Source organism: Rana temporaria, chromosome 2 (genome assembly GCF_905171775.1).
Source record: "Rana temporaria chromosome 2, aRanTem1.1, whole genome shotgun sequence".
In the NCBI taxonomy this organism is placed as follows: Eukaryota; Metazoa; Chordata; class Amphibia; order Anura; family Ranidae; genus Rana; species Rana temporaria.
In genome coordinates this window covers 451988828-452010621 of record NC_053490.1, presented here as the reverse complement: position 1 = coordinate 452010621, position 21794 = coordinate 451988828, and the positions used below count along the sequence as shown (strand labels likewise).

At 45.6% G+C, this 21794-nt stretch overlaps 1 protein-coding gene across 2 annotated transcripts in view; it reads left to right on the top strand.

Moving 5' to 3' along the window:
• RSKR (ribosomal protein S6 kinase related) overlaps positions 1-21794 on the top strand; it is a 49444-nt gene that overhangs the window by 12747 nt on the left and 14903 nt on the right. Inside the window, exons 6-9 of one of the 2 annotated variants that reach the window (XM_040338511.1) lie at positions 1434-1541; positions 10597-10637; positions 13042-13069; positions 17337-17426. In XM_040338511.1, coding sequence (XP_040194445.1) covers positions 1434-1541; positions 10597-10637; positions 13042-13069; positions 17337-17426 — 267 coding nt within the window. The remainder of the gene's footprint in view (positions 1-1433; positions 1542-10596; positions 10638-13041; positions 13070-17336; positions 17427-21794) is intronic. The other variant, XM_040338512.1, reaches the window with a different exon arrangement.

Genomic DNA, 21794 nt, shown 5'->3' with positions numbered 1-21794 from the left:
AGGGTGAGAGAGAGCAAGAGTCCCACTCTGCAGCATGATGACAGGGCAGGGACAACCTTTTTACCCAGGCTGCGGCTGCTTTATTATGAAATAATTGTTCCTTCATCCACACTGATCTGTAGTTGCAGACTCTGATCGACAAAAGTTTCAGTAGATAAGCCGACCTAACTCAGAATCTACGCCGACCTATGTTTAAGCGCATGCTCAAACAGAGATACGCTTAAACATATCTAAGATAGGACGGCTTGCGCCGTCCTATCTTAGATTGCAATATTTCGGATTGGCCGCTAGGTGGCACTTCCATTGCGGTCGGCGTAGAATATGTAAATGAGTTGATACACCGATTCACGAACGTACGCCCGGCCGCCGCAGTAGATTTACGCCGTTTCCGTAAGGCATTATCAGGCCTAAAGTTATTCCATCTATTAGGTGGAATAGCAATGTTAAAGTATGGCCGCCGTTTCCGCAGCGACATTCAAAATTTTTACGTCGTTTGCGTAAGTCGTCCGCGAATAGCGATTCACGTCGTTTACGTCCACGTCGAAATCAATAGGCCCGTGCGGCGTACTTAGCCGCAATGCACACTGGGAAATGTAGGCGCCCGGCGCATGCGCAGTAACCAAAAAACTTCAAAAATGTGAGGTCAAGCCTGATTAACATTAAACACTCCCCCCTTCCACACATTTGAATTTGGCGCCCTCACGCCCGCCCGCTTTAGGCTACGCCGCCGTATATTAGCAGGCAAGTACATTGAGAATCATGTACTTGCCTAGCTAACTTACGGCGGCGTAGCCTAAACAGGCTAAGCTACGCCGCCGCAAGTTTGCACCAATGTACCTGAATCTACCTATTAGTCAGTAAGCCTGTTGTTTTTCAAAAGAACAAGCTCTCCTGCAAATGTATTTATTAACACTGTTGAGACAAACCATTTAGCACTGACAGGGGTTCTTACAGTGATCAGCTTTTATTTATTCATGTAAAATCTTTAGCCCAAAATTAAACACTGTTGTGGAACTGCAGTGTGAGCTGGAGTTTGGCTTCAATTTGTTAGTGTATTTAAATTTGATATTACTTCTAATACTCCCCCCCCCCCCAGATTAAAAATGCTGCCCTTTGCTGTGCCCCCGTGCTCCTCTATTCAGAGCGGGGGCACTCTAATATAGGATGTGTGTTACTGGCCAGATCATTAGGTGAAAACAGAGGGGAAAAAAAGCCTAAACAAATGGAAACAAATGCAACCATCACATCTAATGATTGGTAAGCTACAATATATTACATTTTGGGTTTAATGCCACTTTAACAGGTAGCCAGGCTTAGAATTAGATGCGATATTAAAATGATTTTCAAAAGCTGGATATACTGGGAGCCCTAGATAACATTCCAGTGGTAAAAGTTCTGATCGGTTATAATGTGCTTTCCTTTGTTTACTGCAGTGTGTAATTACTGCAGATACGGAGATCTCCATTCCTTATGGATGTCTGTCAAGAAAACCGAAGAAGACACAGTCCGGTTATTTGCCGCAGAACTGGTATCAGTGTTGGGTAAGATCGATAGACTGTGGTCACTGTGCACTGACACTGTTCTGATATCAACACACATAAAATACATATGAATATAATCAGACTTAGGCCCCTTTTACACTTGTATGACTTGTCCCACGATTTGTGATGGCAAAGTAGCATGACAAGTCGTTTCCCATGATTTCCAATGACAACCATTCATATTAGTACGACTTCAAGTCGTGCCGACTTCAAAGTAGTCCCTGCACTATTTTGGTATGACTTTGATGCGAGTTCAGGTTCATAGGGCCAGATCCACAAAGAGCCGCCGTAACTTAAATATTCTGATTTAAGTTACACTGCCGCAAAATTTCTACCTAAGTGCCCGATCCACAAAGCACTTACCTAGAAATTTTAGGGTGTGTAACTTAAATTCCGCCGGCGCAAGGCGTTCCTATTCAAATGGGGGCGAGTCCCATTTAAATTAGGCGCGCTCCCGCACAGGACGTACTGCGCATGCTTGTGATGTCATTTTCCCAACGCGCATAGCGCGAAATTACGTTACGTCGAGCTTCGTGAATCGCGCCGGGTCAAAAAAATTGCGTCGGGAAAAAAAAAAGATATGGCGGGAAAAAAAAATTTAAAAAAAAAATTAAAAAAAAAAATGAACAGCGTCGCGGGTAAGAAGGGTCTGCTTTTACAAGGTGTAAACAGTTTACACTTTGTAAAAGCAGCCCTAATTTTACACATGCAACTTAATACTTACGGAGAAAAAACGAAGCTGAAAAGCTTCGTGGATCTCCGTAAATGCTAATTTGCATACCCGAAGCGGCATTTCGACACGAAATGCCCCCAGCGGCGGATGCGGTACTGCATCCTAAGATCCGACAGTGTAAGTCCCTTACACATGTCGGATCTTCTGTCTATCTCTTGGAAACTGATTCTGTGGATCAGTTCCAAAGATAGAAACAGGGATACGCAGGCGGAACAGCAGATCCGCCTGCGTATCTCTTTTGAGGATCTGGCCCATAGACCTCAAGTCTCCCTGAAATCGCATCAAAATTGCATCAAAATCGCAGCCAAATTTTGCAACTTTGAAGTCGCAGTAGTGTGATAGGGGCCTTAGGGTAACTGTTGGCTCACATGTCCCATTTCTGTCCCTTCTCTACTTTTTTGCCATCCCTTTTTTATTAGCCTCTCTTTACTTTTTTCTTTTGTCCAAATGGGTCTGGGCATTCTATCCAGTTGTAGCACCCTGCTCCCAATGAGTGGGTGCTATATGTTAAAATTATAGTTTGTCTGAGCAATAGTTTGGCTTAGAAAGATCGTATTCAAATTATAGTTTTCAGTTCAGCTGGGTTGCACGTTTTTCCACTTGACAGTAGGTGTCACTGTCACCACTGGTCAAGGTTGGAAATGCAACAGGTTGAATGTATTGGGTATTCCTTTTTCAGATGTGGCTCAGGGGGCGTGGTCAACCCGCTGTGCATTCTGGGAGAGGGTACTTAAGGGACAGACACCATTTTGTGGGGTCGGTTTTGCCTGATCTGGACCTGGGGGCCCTCCTGGCCTCAGGGATGTTTGGCGGTTCCCGCCTCAGGGCCACGTTGGCCTGAGGCTCCATTGCTGAGATGTAGGCCAAGGAGTTTCTGGGGCCTACCGATGCAGGGATGGTCCTGTGTCGACTTGCCTGCTGGAAGGGACCGAGCAATTGAGGACTCAATTGGAGGACGCATCTGGATCAAAATTTACCTCACAGTGCTGCCGGAACGGCTGAGAGATTCTGGCACTGTGAGCTGTGTTCTTTTTCTTCAGAAGTTAACCCATAGCGCGGTTACACAGGTCTGTGGCATAGACTGTTGAACCAGATCTACTTTCACCAGGTCTGTGGCAGAGACTATCTTTTGATCGAGCTTCGCACAGGCTGCTAGGCCAGTGAGAGTGGGCATATCCGGTGGTCGCTGAGTCCAGTGTGGAGACAGTTGTTCTTCTGGACCTAGGAGAATATTCGTGATTCGCAAGTAAGATACCTGAATCTCCCCTAATCCTCCATCCCTCTTTTCTGAAGTTTGCTTGAATAAAAACCCTCTCTGCAGGAGGGAGAAAAAGAGACTGGGTGTTTGGCGCAGACATTTCTTTCCTTAACCACCTCTTCGAGGAGAACCCCTGAGACGAGTGCAAGGAACAGTAAGGCATCGTACACACAATAGGTTAAACAGAGGACAACGGTCTGATGGACCGTTTTCATCAGTCAAAACCGATCATGTGTGGGCCTCATAGGTTATTTAACCATCGGTTAAAAAAAACCCAACTTGCTTTAAATTTAACCGATAGATTCCTAACCAATGGGAAAAAAACGATCGTTAGTAGGCACAACCATCGGTTAAAAATCCATGCATGCTCAGAATCAAGTCGACGCATGCTTGGAAGCATTGAACTTCATTTTTTTCAGCACGTCGTTGTGTTTTACGTCACCGCGTTTTGACACGATCGTTTTTTTAACCGATGGTGTGTAGACGCGACGGACCATCAGTCAGCTTCATTGGTTAACCGATGAAAACGGTCCATCGGTCCGTTCTCATCGGATGGACTGATCGTGTGTACGCGGCATAAGGTAACGGCAGGCCCAAATCTAAACCACCAGCTCCTCCTGGGGTAGTGCTACACAGTGTAACAACCTTTCCCGTCTTTTGACAAGGAGAAAAACCTGGCAACACATTTAGGGCCAGATTCAGGAATAATTACGGCGGCGTAACGTATCCCCTTTACGTTACGCCGCCGCAAGTTTTCGGCGTAAGGGCTTGATTCACAAAGCACTTGCCTGTAAACTTGCGGCGGCGTAGTGTAAAGCCGTCCGTCGCAAGCCCGCCTAACTCAAATTAGGCGCGTTCCCGCGCCGAACGTTCTGCGCATGCTCCGTTAGGAAATTTCCCGCCGTGCTTTGCGCGAAATTACGGCGCCCCGACGTGTTTTTTGAACGGCGACGTGCGTACGTCCAGGCGTCATACGCAAAAAAAAAAATTGAAATTCGACGCGGGAATGACGGCCATACTTTAACATGGCTGTTCTAAATGTAAGCCATGAAAAAGACGGCTTATGTTTGCGACGGGAAAAACAGACTAGTGACGACGTAAGAGAATGCGACGAACGCGCGTACCTTCGTGGATCGCCGTAATCAGCTAATTTGCATACCCGACGCTGAAAAACGACGCGAACTCCACCCAGCGCCCGCCGGAAAATTACACCTACGATCCGAAGGCGTACGAAGCCGTACGCCTGTCGGATCTATGCCAAAAGCCGTCGTATCTTGGTTATAGGATTCTAAATCAAGATACGACGCGGCAAATTTGAAGATACGCCGGCGTATTACTGCTGTGAATCTGGCCCTATGATCTTAAATTATCTCACACAGGCAAGGAATTCTTAATTACAGTAAGCATTAAGTATTCGCCAAATCCTTAAGATTAGCAATGTCCTTCTGTCCCTCTTTCCTCCTCATTTGTCCCTCATCTTGGTCTGATCTATATAGCTGTGTTTAAAATGCACTTTTTATCTTTCAATTTTTATTTACAGTGATAAACATTTCATCCAACTCCTTAATTGCTGCATTTGTAAATGTAAAAACTCAGTATAAAACAAAAATAATGGTAAAACAAAGCACTTGTGGGTTTAACAAATACCTTTTTTTTGGTATAATTTTCCTTTAAGGGGGTGCGGCAGGGGGGGTGTGTCCTATGCCTACATACTTTTACTAATAGGTGTCCCTTGTTCCCATCTCAAAAAGTTGGGAGGTATGCTTTATGTTTGTCTCCTATTTTGGGAAATGTACGATTATTAAATCTTCTTTTATCTAAAACATGAATGAAAATGCAGCCAAAAAGTTTTTTTGATCGGTTTGGGTATAGTGGGAGAAGGTAACAACCTGTCTGTGTTGCATTTGTCTCATCATACAGCTGTCAAAAATACAGGAATTGCAGGGAAATCATATATAGTTGTGCTCATAAGTTTACATACCCTGACAGAATTTATGATTTCTTGGCAATTGTTCAGAGAATATGAATAACACAAAAACTTTTCTTTCGCTCATGGTTAGAGTTTTGGCTGAAGCCATTTAATATCAATCAACTGTGTTTACTCTTTTTAAATCATAATGGCAACAGAAACTACCCAAATGACCCTGATCAAAAGTTTACATTTGGCCTGATAACATGCACACAAGTAATTTTCACAGCGAAAAGTGCTATAAAAATGCACTGTTTACTGTGAAAATGACAATGGTAGTGAAGGGGGTAACCACTAGGGGGCGCTGTAGGGGTTAAGTGTGACCTCATGTGTGTTTCTAACTGTAGGGGGGGCGGGCTGGATGTGTGATGTCAGTGGTCGTCGTTCCCTATATCAGGGAACAGACGATCACTGACATTGCCACAGAGAAGAACGGGGAAGGTTTTTCACTAGGGTTGAGCGAACCCGAACTTTACAGAGCGTTCTGTGCGGGTTGCTGGCCACAGGGAGACACAGTCTCCCTGTGGCCAGCAACCCGCACAGAACGCTTTGGACAGAACCTGTTCCCAATGAGCAATTTGTTGCTCCCGGCACCTCCAAAAGCTTCAGCAGTCCACACTGGTCCCTGACAGGGAGAACTTTACAGAAAGGAGGAGATTTTTGTCTTTTCTTCCTTTTTCTTGTTTTACGAACATCCCTTGTAACTCTGGTCACATAGTATGATAATACCGTGTGAGTAACCTGTACTTTCATTGACCAAGGACATACTTCCTTCATAATCGGCCAAGTAACCTTCATGGTCTCCATCTGAGACTTATCTACCTACCTTCGAATTCATCGACGGTACAGCGACACTTTATGCACCGCCCTCGCCCTGATGAAGAGGCAATACTCTAATTAAAAAAAAGCCTCGAAACGTTGGCATCCCTGTCTATACCCATGAGACAGTCCTGAGGGCTTCTTCTGTTGCTCCCTTGTCGCGTGTACACGTATATATAATTTTGATTGCCTTGTCTTACCATGAATAATGTGGGGTACTGTTGTTAATTGTCCTCCCCAGGCCGTGCTCTCTTGTCCTTAAATGGTCATTTGGAAAACTTTTTTGTACTTTATGCTGTTAACAAACTCTTTTTGATACGTTGTTCTATTGAGCAACATTATTTAAATTAATACATTTTGAATACTTTTGATACTTACGTGTTGACTACTTCAGTCTTATACTCTAGCCCGCCTCACACACTTAAAGTCCCACGAGGAAACACACCCCTTTGGGGGTATAGCAATTGGCTTATTTAGGGATGTGCTGAGACGTCTGGCTCTTTTGCAATTTTTTGCATCTACAGGTAGAGAACACCGATACATCCTTTTTTCTTGCTGATTAAGGTGCTGCTAATTAAACTCACTTGGTGCCTTATCGACATTAAAGCGGTGGTTCACCCTAAAATCCACTTTTTGTCACTAGATCCAGCATACTGCTGACATCTGCAGTATGCTGGATTTTTTTTTTTTTTTGTACTTATCGTTTTATCCGTATGTCTGCTCCGGCTCCGAGCGGCGTATCCTTCCGGTTATAGGCGTTCCTAAGTAAAGCGCAGTTGATTGACGGGCTTGGATAGCGCGTCACACCTTCCGGAAATAGCCGATGTGACTCTCGGCAATTTACGGCGCCTGCGCAGTCAGCTCTACACGGCAGGCGCAGGCGCCGTATAGCGCCGTAAGCAGCCGAGAGTCACGTCGGCTATTTCCGGAAGGTGTGACGTGCTATCCAAGCCCGTCAATCAACTGCGCTTTACTTAGGAACGCCCATTCCCCGACGGATTCCCCGCTCGAGCCGGAGCAGACATACGGATAAAACGATAAGTACAAAAAAAAGAAAAAAAAATCCAGCATACTGCAGATGTCAGCAGTATGCTGGATCTAGTGACAGAAAGTGGATTTTAGGGTGAACCACCGCTTTAAATTAGCCCCAGGACGTGTGTAATTACTATGTGTTCGGGTTTAAGGGGATGAGGTGGCAACCCTAGATCTTTCTCACTCTTTTGGGGTGTACCCTAATTTAAAAAATAAATCAATTAAAAACCAAAACCTGCTGTGTTGGCTACCTCGTCCTCCTCCACCGCCGCTTCCACCTACACCGCCACATCCACCGCCACCTCAACCTCCTACTCCATATGGACCTCGTCCCCCTAGGTCAAGATTATTTATTTATTTATTTTTATGTTATTTTAAGTTATTTCCCTATCCACATTTATCTTACCGACATTTTGTTGCCATTTGCAGCCCTCTAGCCCTTTCCCTGAGGCCTTGTTCAGTTTCATAGGTTCACCGATGAAGCAGACTGATGGTCTGATGTGCCTACACACCATCAGTTCAAAAAGCGATCGAGTCCAACGCGGTGACGTAAAAAAAGACGACGTGCAGAAAAAAATGAAGTTCAATGCTTCCAAGCATGCATCGACTTGATTGTGAGCATGCGCGGGTTTGGAACCGATGCTTTTGCGTACTAACCATCGGTTTTGACCGATCGGTCAGGCGTCCATCAGTGCAATTTTAAAGCAAGTTCTAAATTTTTGGACTGAAGGACAACAGTCCGATGGGGCCTACACACGGTAGGTTTGGACTGATGAAACGGAACTTCAGTCCGTTTTCATCAGTTTGGACTGATCGTGGGTACAGGGCCTTAGGCCCCATACACACGGGAGGATTTATCCGCGGATACGGTCCAGCGGACCGTTTCCACGGATAAATCCTCTCGAGGATTTCCGCGGATTTCTATGCGATGGAGTGTACTCACCATCGCATTGAAATCCGCGCCGAAATCCTCTGGCGATGACGTGTCGCGCCGTCGCCGCGATTATGACGCGGCGACGTGCGCGACGCTGTCATAAGGAATTCCACGCATGCGTCGAATCATTACGACGCATGCAGGGGATCCCTTCGGACGGATGGATCCGGTGAGTCTATACAGACCAGCGGATCCATCCGTTGGGATGGATTCCAGCAGATAGATTTGTTTGGCATGTCAGCAAATATTCGATCTGCTGGAATCCATCCCAGGGGAGAAATATCCACGGAAACAGATCCGCTGGAGTGTACACACCATAGGATCTATCCGCTGAAACCCCATGCCTTAGAGTTTTAGAGACATTTTTGTACTGAAAAGTTTGGGTCCCCTTTGACTTCAATGGGGTTCGGGTCAAGTTCGGGTCCCGAACCCGGACTTTTTTCCGAAGTTCGGCCGAACCCGTCGAACCCGAACATCCAGGTGTCCGCTCAACTCCACTTGTCACCTCTCCCCGTTTTTCAGCTCCTGTGACCCGATCGCTGGACACCCGCGGGTCTTAAAGGGGACGTATGTATACGTCCCTGTGCCCAGCCGTGCCATTTTGCCAACGTATATCGTCATGCGGCGGTCCTTAAGTGGTTAAATGGCTATTAAAGCTAACCATCTTCACCTGTGATCTGTTTGCATGCAATTATTGTGTGTGTATAAAAGGTCAATGAGTTTCTTAGGTGGATTAAGATACTTTATAAATCTCTGACAGCTCAGGATGAATGTGGGGGGGGGGGGGTCGATTGCTCATATTCCTTTTCAAAATGAAACTTTTGCCTGCTTTTTTTATATGTGCTTAGATATTGCCCTGAATGGATACCCCAAATTTTTTCAGCGTATTATATATTCCACCTTAATCTCCTTTCTCTGGTGCTCAAGTCAGCCAAGGTTTAAATGAACGGTCCTCCACTGACCCTGGCCGGCCCCGATCTTCACAAATATTTTCTGGCTGCTTGCAGGTGACTGTAACACTTCAGTGGTTTTCGAGGCTTCCTGTTTAGGTTCATTTGAGGCTTTGCAGAGTCTTTTGTATAGTGGTCTCGTTCTCCCTCTCCCTGTAACAAATGTTATGAAAACTGTGCTAAAGGCTTGGTCAAAGCTGCTAGTCTCATTTCTCCCAGGCAAATCACCCGGCATACCCCCTTGTGGTTTTATCTTGAGCTGTTGGAATTTATGTAAATTCCTGATCCACATATATGGGTGACCGGAGGCATTAACTACCTTGACTAGATTTGTGTTGGCGTAATGTTGCAAACCTTTGACAGTTTGAAAAAACAATATAATCTACCAAATTCGCATCTGTCAGTGTGTATGCAAAAAAATCCATCAGAGTTTATCTGTGTACGGGGCATAAGACCCTGAGTTTTATAAATAATGATATAGGCCCGGATTCACGTAGCACTTACGCCGACGTATCTCGAGATACGCCGCGTAAGTGTCATTGTGCGCCGTCGTATCTATGCGCCGTGCCCATAGAACTAGATACGCCTGAAAATAGGCTTCCTCCGACCGACCTAACTTTCCTACGCCGGAGTATTTATGCTGGCCGCCTCATTGCAAATGAGGGAGATACGCCGATTCACGAACATAGTTGCGCCCGGCGCATCATATACGCGGTTTGCGTAAGGCTTACGTCCGGCGTAAAGTTAAGCCTCATAAAGCAGGTGTAAGTCATTTTAAGGTATGGACCAGGGAACAGCCATCGTATTTTACGTAGTTTACGTAGTAGTACGTGAATAGGGCTGGGCGTAGGTTACGTTCACGTCGTAGGCAGTGATTCTACGTATCTTAAGGAGTATTTCCGACGTGATTCTGAGCATGCGCACTGGGATGGCTCCACGGGACGGCGCATGCGCCGTTCGTTCGGCCCATCATTTGCATGGGGTCACGCATCATTTAAATGGATCACGCCCACTTCCACCTACTTTGAATTAGGCCGGCTTACACCGAAGAATTTACGTTACGCTGGCGTAACTTTGGGAGCAAGTGCTTTGTGAATACTGTGCTCGCCGCTCTGCGCTACGTCGGCATAACTATGCGCCGAGGTACGAGAATCCGGGCCATAGTGTTTACTCTGCTTTTGTGGCTTGAGCGTACCTTTTGTTTTTGTTCTGGTATTATAATTGTTTTTATGTTGGTCTTTGTGTTATTTCAAGCCTGAGTATGCCCAATAGGCTCTGTTTTCTTTTATACTCTAAAAGCCTATAATAAAAAGAATATTGTTTTTAAACAGAGCATTAACCAAGTAATTTATCTTTACAGTGTATCTTCATAACCTGGGAATCATACATCGAGATGTTAAGGTAAGAATGCAGTGCACAAATGTTACAAAGAAGAAATGCAGTTACAATTGGTGGATTGCCACATAATATCGTATTATTTGAGTTTTCAATTTTTTTACCTATATGCTGCAGCAATACCTGCACTGAAGGTGAAAAATAATTTACAAGCATTTGGGTTTAGGTCAGGGTGTTTTTTTCTAGATTCTTATGCCCCGTACACACGGTCGTTTTTCGGCATGAAAAAAAAATTCGTTTTTCAGCATGTCCAAAAAATGAATTTTTTTCAACTTCATCATTAAAAACGACGTTGCCCACACACCATAGTTTTTGAAAAATGATGAACAAAGCGCGGTGACGTACAACACGTACGACGGCACTCTAAAGGGGAAGTTCTATTTGCCTTTGGGCTGCTTTTAGCTGATTCCTTGTTAGGAAAAGACGATTCGCGCTTTTTTGTCTGTTACAGCGTGATGAATGTGCTTACTCCAATATGAATGGTAGTTTTACCTGAACGAGCGCTCCCGTCTCATAACTCGCTTCTGGGCATGCGCGGGTTTAAAACGTTGTTTTAGCCCACACACGATCATTTTTTACAACACGAAAAACGTGACATTTTAAAAAACGACGTTAAAAAATGCAGCATGTTCGAAAAAAAAATGTGTCCTTTTTCAGAAGCCGAAAAACTATGTGAAGCCCACACACAATGATTTTAAATGACGTTTAAGTGCCAATCGATCGGTGAGTGAGCGAGCAGGCCACTGGGGGGGTTGTTGTGGGGTCGCAGGCTGGGGCGACCAGGGGCTGGGGGGTAGATGTCTCAGGTTTGTCTGTCGCCCCCCCGACCGATGGAGTGCCAGCTGCCACTGCTAGAGGCTGAATAGTGTTTCGGTTTTTAACATAACTACTTTACAGGAGAAGTATGGGAATTTAGTTTTTCCCATATTTATACTTACCTCGGTGGATGGAGCATCAGACCGATGCTCCATCTGTCCCCCGCCGTCTGTGCACTGAGAACCGAGCCACCGAACATCGCTGATGGCTCGGTTTTCACAGATCCCCGAAAGCAAAGAGGCTGACTGTCAGTCAGCCTCTTTCCTCCCTGATTCTCCAGGCTCATTGGTGCGCTGAGCCATGGAGGGGCGGGGAGAGGCTGTCTCAGCGGCTCGTGATAAAATGGGGGATGTAGTGGCGCTTGCAACTAAAATCGCTAAATAATGTATAAACTATAATTATAATAAAATATGCAAAATAGACCCCGCCTCCTGGCTCGCTGATACACTGAGACTGCCATCAATCAGGGCAGCTGGCAGATCCCGACTTGGGAAGTCATGATGACGCGTTGCCCCGACTGTTGGCAGTGACGTCAGCGGAGAGCGGACTTCAGACCACTCTGCGCTGAAAGCGGGTCACAGGAGTGCAAAACTAATTGCACTCCTGTGACCCAGAGGAGAAGCCCAGCCTAAAAAGCCCAGGCTGGACTTCTCCTTTAAGATCTTAGAATACACTTTATAGCGTATTTAAAGGAAAAACTTTTTTCTAGACTTTGGATAAAATTAGGGGACGGTTTTAACCCCTGTCAGTTAATTTTTTCACTGTCATTGTCCCATTCGGGAGATTTTCCTTCACTTCCTGTTCTGGAGATGCAATATGAAGTAAGAATTTTCTCAAAAGTGAGGGTAGTGTCCCTCTTAGACAACTGTCACAGGAACAGCTGTCCCCATTGGAAGATTTACCTTCACTTTTTGTTCTAGGGACAACTCTAAAACTAAGGATTTCCCCTTCACTATTGCTTTTGGTGACAAAGGTTAGAAGGACAAAAAGGGGTGCATCTCTACAGTAGGCAATACAAATGTGATCCTAATAAAGTGTTACTAAACCCAGAACAGTAAAATCAGTCTGTATATGCAGTAAAACATGCTTGTTATACTCACTGTGCACCCTAAGAGGTTAATCCTGTGCATTGTGTAAAAAGGCTTTTTTAGCCTGTCTTCTCTGATCCTCCCCTTCTTTTACTGTCCCCAATCCATCTCCTGATACCACAGAGCCTTGGGGGAAATCTGCACATGTTCAGTTTGGTATGTATTACTAGAGAGTTTTTTTTTTGGGATGGTACATGCGATCTGCACAGGGCCGATCAGCACTGTCCAGACAGAGGGTCAGGTGTCCTGCAGCCTCATAGGACAGTATTAGTAGAATGAAAACTCCTCCTACAAGCTTTAACCAAACACTCATAGAAGTCACAATACTGCAATATACTGCTAATGAGAAAAGGTATTTAGCAGTTTATATTTACCAAAATAATTGCATTTCCATGTTCTGTGTACTGTGGGATAGCAGATATAGCGAATGCAGGATCCTGGGTTTAGTAACACTTAAATCAGAAAACAAAATATTTTCTAATAATATCATCATTGTGCTATTTCAGATGGAAAATATATTGCTTGATGAACGAGGTAAGTGAAACTCCATTACAACTTCTGGTGTTGCTTAGACTTCAGAATTCTTCTCTATACCACAATCTTGCTGCACTGAGTACTGCAAAATTGACACATTATAGAGTACATATCTTATTCTTTAATGTGTTGCTAGTCTGCTGGTACAAAATTAAGTATACAGTCTGCACAAAATAACTTTGATGGGCATTTTCAAAATGTTTCAGCCAATATTACTCCAGATGACCACCTCCAGTGGGGAGATCAGGTCAGAACACAGGAGTCTATTGAAACTTTATTATCATAAGCAGTAATCAACCACATCAAAATAAGATGGCTGCTGCTTAATGGGTGGAGTTTGTCTTCCCAAAATGGCATCTAGCTATGCTGGAGTAGGGTGTTCTGGCTTCAATGAAGTGTGTGTCGGATGATGAGTGTCTGGACCTTCAATCAGTGTCTCTCCCAGATGAACAGTCTGTAGATGATGGGTGATGTATATTCATTTGTCTACATGACTTGCTAATTTATCTATTGAAAACAATACCCATTAAAACCCCACCCAGAGGGTGTATTTGGTATTTACTTATTTCTCATTGGTGTAATAAGTTATTGATTGACTCTTTGTTTGTACAAGCACTAGCTCATTTTGGCCACCAGGTGGCAATCTGAGACTAGAAATGTCTATCTTCACTTTTCCAGGGAGAGCCTTATGCCTAGTACACACGAGAGGATTTATCCGCGGATACGGTCCTCCGGACCGTTTCCGTGGATAAATCCTCTGGCGGATTTTGATCTCCTGGTTGTACTAACCAGGAGATCAAAATCCCCGTGGAATTCCGTCCGCGGTGACGCGTCGCCGCGATGATGACGCGGCGACGTGCGCGCCGCTGTCATATAAGGACTTCCACGCATGCGTCGAATCATTACGACGCATGCGGGGGATGGATTCGGACGGATTGATACGGTGAGTCTGTACAGACCAGCGGATCAATCCGTTGGAATGGATTCCAGCGGATAGATTTCTTAGCATGTTAGGAAATTTTTATCTGCTGGAAAACCATCCCCGGGGACAAAAATCCGCGGAAACAGATCCGCTGGATTGTACACACCAGGGGATCTATCCGCTGAAACCGGTCAGCGGATCAATTTCAGCGGATCGATCCTCTCATGTGTACGGGGCCTTAATTTTCTAAAATATATAATCTTTATAGTAACTTATATTTTTCTATAAAGATTTAATTTATATAATTTTTTTAATCTAAAAAGCATAAAATGTCTAAGGGCTTGCAGCCTTTTCATTTGTGATACTTAAAGTGGTATTAAACTTTTTTCTTTAACTTGAATCTATAGAAAAGACTATAATAAAGCCTGAATATGCACTGAATATCGCCTAAACTTGCACTGTTTAGGAGATATTCATACTGCATGCAGCCGGTTATGTCACAACGTATATGATCTGAAAGGACGGCACGTGCTGTCCCTTCAGAGCTCCATGCCACAGTCCATGACTCCTGCACGAATGTGCAGGAGTGACGTCATTGCGGCTTGGCCAATCAGACGGCTGGAGCACGTGAACTTGGAAGGAAGACCGGGACAAAGATGGAAGCCCTGTCAGCGGTGAAGGAGGGCATCGTTCGAAGGTATTTCATAATGTGCTAGTATGCGATGTATGCCATTGTCTTGCAGGGATTTTTTTTTTTTTTAAGGTGAGGTTTACTACCGCTTTAATTGTTTGGGGGTCACAGTATTTTAAATGGAGACTTAGCTACAGAGATGACATAGTGATCCATAAATCAATATTAATGATACACATAAAGAAAAACATACATTGCATACTTTGGCTACATTGTAACACACACATTTCGAACACTATTGATAATAAATACAGCAAATCAAAAATATAATAAGATTATACATTAAAGGATAAGTTCACCTTTTTTTTTTTTTTCCTCTAAATTCTATCTCCCCTATGTACTAGGGGTGCACATCTTCACTGGTCTCACGATTCGATTACGATTATCTGGTCAACGATTCGATTAGATTCTGCGATGCATCACAATTACCGACGAGCTCTCACTTCCGCTTGGGCCGCTTAGGCGGCCCTTCCTCCCTGCAATCTTCTGAGACACATCATATGTCCCAGAAGATTGCCCGGCTATGCAGGACAGCGCAGTGAGACATGCGCACCTGGCTGTGAAGCTGCAAGCTGTCACAGCCGGATGCCCACAGTAGTATTGCCAGCACGTTGCTGGATTGTGGGACAGTCATTTTTTTGGGGGGGGTTGTCCTCTTTTTAGTGGGACTTCCTGTCCTGGCCGCCTAGGTGACTCCTCCTCTCGCCCTAGGTGGCCCCTCCCTGCCAGCGATCTTCTGGGACACAACACAGGTCCCAGAAAATTGGCTGGCCAATGGCAGACCACAATGCGCGCCTGGCCGTTAAGCCGTAAGCTATCATGGCCAGGTGCCCACAGTAGATATGACGGCGTCAAGGAGAGGAGTGGGGAAAGGTACGGGGCTCTGTGCGGCTGCATCGCTGGACTGTAGGACAGGTAAGTGTCGGTTTAATAAAAGTCAGCAGCTACACTTTTTGTAGCTGCTGACTTTTACTAAACTAAAAAATGGTGGAACTTCGCTTTAAAAAGTGCACGAATCCGGTGCACTACAGGGTACAGAAATTCACGCATGTGGCTGGTGGGAGGTCAGGAGGGATTAGAATCCACAGCAAGTTCCCTGTACTGTCTCTGTGTTGAAATTTCCCTGGGCTCCCAAGTTTGCACATTCCAGCACACTAGGAGTTAACACAATGGAATGTACAAACTTGGGAGCCCAGGGAAATGTCAACACAGAGCACGTGTAGGAGGTGAAAGCATACTGCTGTTAGAATACCAGTTTTGAAATAAATGCCATTATAATCCATTAAGTGGCCACCTCTGCATGTGCTTTATAAAATATATGCAGCTTCTCATACCTGCATTTCTGTCTGTGTATACACTGTATGTTTCGCACATGTGACTCTGTCCGGTCCGGCCCGCCTCTCACCTCTCGTCTCTCATTCTTCTCTCTCCTGACATCAGTGGAAGTTCTCAGCCCCGCCCACCAACTGTAGCTATCAGATCAGAAGAGAGGCGGTCGGGGCTGACATCAGGAGAGACGTGGGAGGTGAGAGGCGGGCCGGAGCGAACAGTCACATGAGCGGAATATGCACTGTATACAGACAGAAATGCAGGTATGAAACACTGTATATTTTAAAAAGCACATGCAGCGGTGGCCACTTAATAGATTATAATCATCCACCCACCCACTCCCAGCTTGCAAGTTTTTTAAATAAAATGCAATCAGTGATCTCCCTTCTCACTAAATACACAATATACAGTCAGATTGCATAGTGTATGGCCATAGACACAGAATGTCTTCAGCTTTGAGAACAATGGGCACCTATGTGCACATAAACTTGTTGAATAGGACCACATTCTCTTAAGTTTGCTGGAATATAGGATTTTCATACAACTAGGTTACCTTGTTTGGGAAGTCAGTTTTTTTTCCATTGTTGAAAGCCCCTGGTCTTAAAGTGGCTGTAAACCCACTAACTAACTAACTAAAAACCCTGCAAGACAAAGGCATAATGAGCTGGTATGCATAGCATTATGAATTACTTACCTTAGATTGAAGCCCCCGTAGCGGTCATCGTACACTGCTCTGGCTGGTGACAACGCTCCCGGAGTTACTTCCAGGTATCGTGGGCTCCGGTGCTGTGATTCACCAGAGCCGCGATTATGTCCCTGCGCACGAGAGCTGCGGGTTACGGCACACTAACTGAAGCAAAGGCACGTACGTGCCATTGCTTCAGTACGCATGTGCCAATGATGTTGGCACATGCAGATACAAGGGATTTCTCCAAAACCGCGCAGGTTTAGGAGATATCCGGGGTAGCTACAGATAAGCTTTATTATAGGCTTACCTGCAGCAAAAAGCGGTTGTAAAGGGTTTACAACCACTTTAATTTATCTGTATAGAACTTGCTTGCAGAACAATCTGATTGAAGATATAAATCCAAATTTTACTGTTCTTGTAACTTTTGGGACTTTAAGACATGACTTCATTTCAGCCTAAATGACATCCAGACACGTTCATAGTTAAACTCATAAATCATATGCCATATTTTTAATTCATAGATGCTCTGACACTAACCAACAACATTGTACTACCATGGATCTGTGATGTGACGTACACTAAGAAAATACACAAGACTAACTGATACATCTGACAAGGTTTTTTTATTCTTCACTAGGGCATTTGAAATTGTCAGATTTTGGACTTTCTCGACACCTACCTTTTGGAGAACATGCATACACCATATGTGGCACCCTTCAATACATGGGTAAGGGGAAAACACACTGAATATGAACATTAAACAAAACTAGTTGGCTAGTTGTCATAACAAACCTCCAGGCTATGTTCACACTGATTCGACACAAAAGTAGTACGACTTCCAATCCAACGTCGCCCCGAGTCTTCTTGTCCAACTTCCATGCAACTTCAATTTACGGAATCCGACTTTAAGATGATTGTGACTTGCCCTTTAACCAATGAAAATAATTCCTTTGCTTCTAGTATGGAGGAAACCTCATGCCAAATTTATAAAACAAAGAATGGCGTGGGGTCCCCCCCAGATCAATACCAGAGGCCCTTTGAGTCTGGTATGGATCTTAAAGCGGAGGTTCACCCTAAAAACATTTTTCTAACATTACATTGTGCTCACTACCACATTGACAGTATGCTGATATATATATTTTTGTTGCTGTACATACCTTCGTATAGCTATTCCCCCCCCCCCGGCTTTCGGGTAGTGAATCCCACGGGAGTGGGCGTTCCTATGCAGAGGCTAAGTGATTGATGTGATGACAAAAACTTCCCCCTGGCGCATAAGGCACGTCACCAGTTTCCGAAAGAAGTCGAACTGCGAGATGGCTCTTTACGGCACCTGCGCACCGACGTTCGGCTTCTTTTGGAAACTGGTGACGCGCCTTATGCGCCGGGGGGAAGTTTTTGTCATCATGTCAATCACAATCTGCATAGGAACGCCCACTCCCGCGGGATTCACTACCCGGAAGTCGGGAGGAAAATAGCTATACGAAGGTATGTACAGCAAAAAAAAAATATCAGCATACTGTCAATGTGGTAGTGAGCACAATGTAATGTTAGAAAATTTTTTTTAGGGTGAACCTCCGCTTTAAGGGGGAAGCCCACGCCAAAATTGAAAAAAAAATGGCGTGGGGTCTCCCCCAGGACCATACCAGACCCTTTTGGGTTGCAGAAAGCATTTTCCTGACTGACTCCATGGCAGCCTACGTGTGGGTTAATCCCGCCTCCTCTCCAATGTGATAGGACCCCATACCCATAAAAGTTAACTCACCAATAGACTCAGTGTTCCTTTTTTTTCCTCCTCCATGGATCAAAATCGTTTTTCTTCAAGGAATGGAAAAGGGCACACTTTAAGCGGTGCAGCTCGGATCCCAGCCATGGGCGGGTGGTGAGCTTCCCAGCACACTTGGTTGTGGCTGTGGCGTGTGCTGAAGACTTCTAGGATCGGCTGGCAAGGTCCCTTTCTATATATTTCCTCCATGGCAGTCGCTTATTCGTGCCTCTGTGTTGTTTGTTTTGTGTGTGTATGGCGGCTGGAGCGCCTCTGCGTTCCAGCACGCCTGTGACTTCCTGATTCCCCATCGCTAGTGCCCCGCGCATGCGCCGTATCCATCCTCAGAGCGAGGCTTGGTCGCGCATGCGCAGTCCGTCGATTCCCGCGGCGGCCGCGCAGGCGCCGTGGGATCGCGTTCCACTGCGCAGGCGCGTTCGTGGAGGACGCGTGACGTCACCGGCGGGTGATTTAAAATCAGCTGCTCGCCTATGTTCATTGGGTTTCCCTTCAGGCGAGCAGCTGAGTGTCTGGGTGTTTCCCTTCTGGTTGCCAGGTCAGTGAATGTTGCTTCTGGCTTTTATTGATTTTACCATGCTCCTATTTTTTTTTTGCTTATGTTTTATCTGCATGTATTTAATTATTTAATTATTTAAATCACTATGTTAACTTAATTGATTTGTCTAAATGAATTTTCGTTTAATTAGTTGATTATATATTTATTTATTTATTTAAAAAAAAAAAAAAAAAAAAAAGCAGCAGTAATGAGCAGAGAATTTCTTCTTAAGGGGACAGCACACTTTTATTTAATATATTTTTTATTCGGCACCATAGGTTTCTTGTTGGTCCTGAATTGTCATCCACTGTACGCAGGTCCAGAGTATTATGGACCAGTCACCGTCTACAGGCGGCCAGCCCTCACGCACAAGGTATGTGCGGGAAAGGGTTCGGGTTTGGGGCTGCTAGTCACATTTTCATGTGTGTTGACAGTTTCCTCCCTAAATGTTTTTTATTTAGCCCTTCCAATCCAGAACCGGAAGACCTTGCCAGTCCGCAACGCACTTCTTCTTCCTCAAAGTCGAGGTCCAAGCGTAGATCTCCATCTACTTCTTCCCACCGGAGGAGAAGATCACATTCCTCCTCAAGACACCGCTCCCACCGCCATGATAGTCGCTCTGATCGCAGAGCCTGCTGGGGATGTGACACTCGTGTCCCTGAGGGCAAATCATTGTGCGACCGATGCTACGCCCATGCGGTTAGGGAAAAAGAGACTGAAGGTCATCGCATCGAGTCTCTGGTGGAACGTGTGGTTCAACGAACTCTAAGAGAGAACATGCCCCACACGCAGATTCAGACCAACACTGACGGGTCTGCTTCTCCAAACTTGGAGATCCTAGAGGATCCAGGTCCTTCCCGGCCTCAAGCCTCCACTCCGGCTTTTCCTGAGGGTGACCTAGAGAGTGATGAAGAAGGCTTAGAATTTGACTTCGCACAGGTGACGCCACTCGTCAAAGCGATTAAGGAGGCTCTCTTATGGGAGGAACAACCTGCTTCTCCAGCCAAGCAGAAAAAATATTTTAAGCGCTTGGGAAAAGAACGCCCTACGTTCCCGTTTCTGTCTGAACTGAAGGGTATCTTTGAAGAGGAATGGAGCAAGGTGGACAAGAAATCTTCCATGGCTAACAAAGCCTCAAGGCTCTATCCCTTCAAGCAGGAGGAGGTCAAACATTTGGAAAATGTTCCTCTGGTAGATGCGGCAGTAACGAGACTGGCTAAACATGTCACTTTACCTATTGCTGATTCCGTCTCTTTCAAAGATGGCCTGGACAGAAGAATGGACCAGGACCTCAGAAGAATTTATGGCCTTGCGGGCACAGCGTGCAAACCGGCTCTAGCTTTAGCGGCATTATCAAAGGCCATGGAAGCCTGGACGGAAAACGTTGATTCTTTCCTCAAAGGCGTCTCTGAAGAACTAGCCAAGAACTCAGCCACGGCAGAGCTAAAACTGGCGGTCGCATTCCTGGGCGAAGCCTCCGTTGACTTAATCCGCCTGTTAGCTAGGATTATGCTTTCTTCTGTGACCGCGAAACGGGCCCTCTGGCTACGCCCCTGGGTTGCTGACCCATCATCGAAGCAGAACTGGTGCAAGATTCCCTTTGAAGGATCAACCCTGTTTGGTAACAAGCTAGACGATGCCATCTCCAAAGTCACGGGCGGCAAATCTGGTTTCCTTCCTCAGGACAAGCGCCAAACTGGAAGAAAAATGCCTCAATTTCGGCGATACAGCCCGGACCGCGCTAGGGAAGCTCGCGCTTACAGGCCTGGTGGAAACTACAGAAGGAATTGTAGCAGAGGTAGAGGCTCCTACCGGAGACCTACTCCAACTACTCAGGCGTCAACTGGACGCGACAAGGGGAAATCTTTTTGAGACAACGCCCGCCCAAGCGGGTCGTGTGGGAGCTCGTCTACTCCTTTATCGGCACGTCTGGGCGGCCTCAATCAAGGACTTTTGGGTCATCAAGACCGTGACCTCAGGACACGCATGGTCCTTTTCCAGTCCTCCCTGTCCAAAGTTCATTTCCACCCTTCTTCCAGGGTCACTGGAGCAGAAACAGGTCCTTCTAGACTACATTCACCTCCTGAAGATTCAAGGAGCAGTGGTACACGTCCCAAAAGACGAACAGTTTCTTGGGGTGTACTCCCCTCTCTTCTTAGTACAGAAGAAGAACGGTACCTGGCGCCCAGTCATAGACTTGACATATTTGAACAAATTTATAACACACAAAAAGTTCAAAATGGAAACTCTATCAACCATCCAACAAGCAATACAGCCAGGCGACTGGATGATTTCCGTGGACCTAAAGGATGCCTATTTCCACGTCCCAGTAGCAGCAGAGCTGCACAAGTACCTCAGGTTCTATGTCAACCAGGAACACCTCCAGTTCGTGTGCCTACCCTTCGGCCTAACAACATCCCCACGGGTCTTCACCAAAGTTCTTTTGGCACTGGTAGCTCTCATCAGGCTGAAGAAGATTCGTCTGTATCATTATCTGGACGACCTCCTGGTCCTGTCCCAAGACAAGACCCTTCTCTTGGCACAGAGGGATCAGGTCATCTCGACCTTGTCCGAATTCGGGTGGCTCCTGAACCTGGCAAAAAGCCATCTAGAGCCAACTCAGTGTCTGACCTATCTAGGTGCTCAATTCGACACAGTAATGAAGACCATCTCTCTACCAGCAGAGAAGATTCCGGTAATTCAGGAGAGGATTTCCCGGGCCTTGAGTACTCGCCACCTAAGAGCTCATCAATGCTTGAAGATCATTGGGACAATGG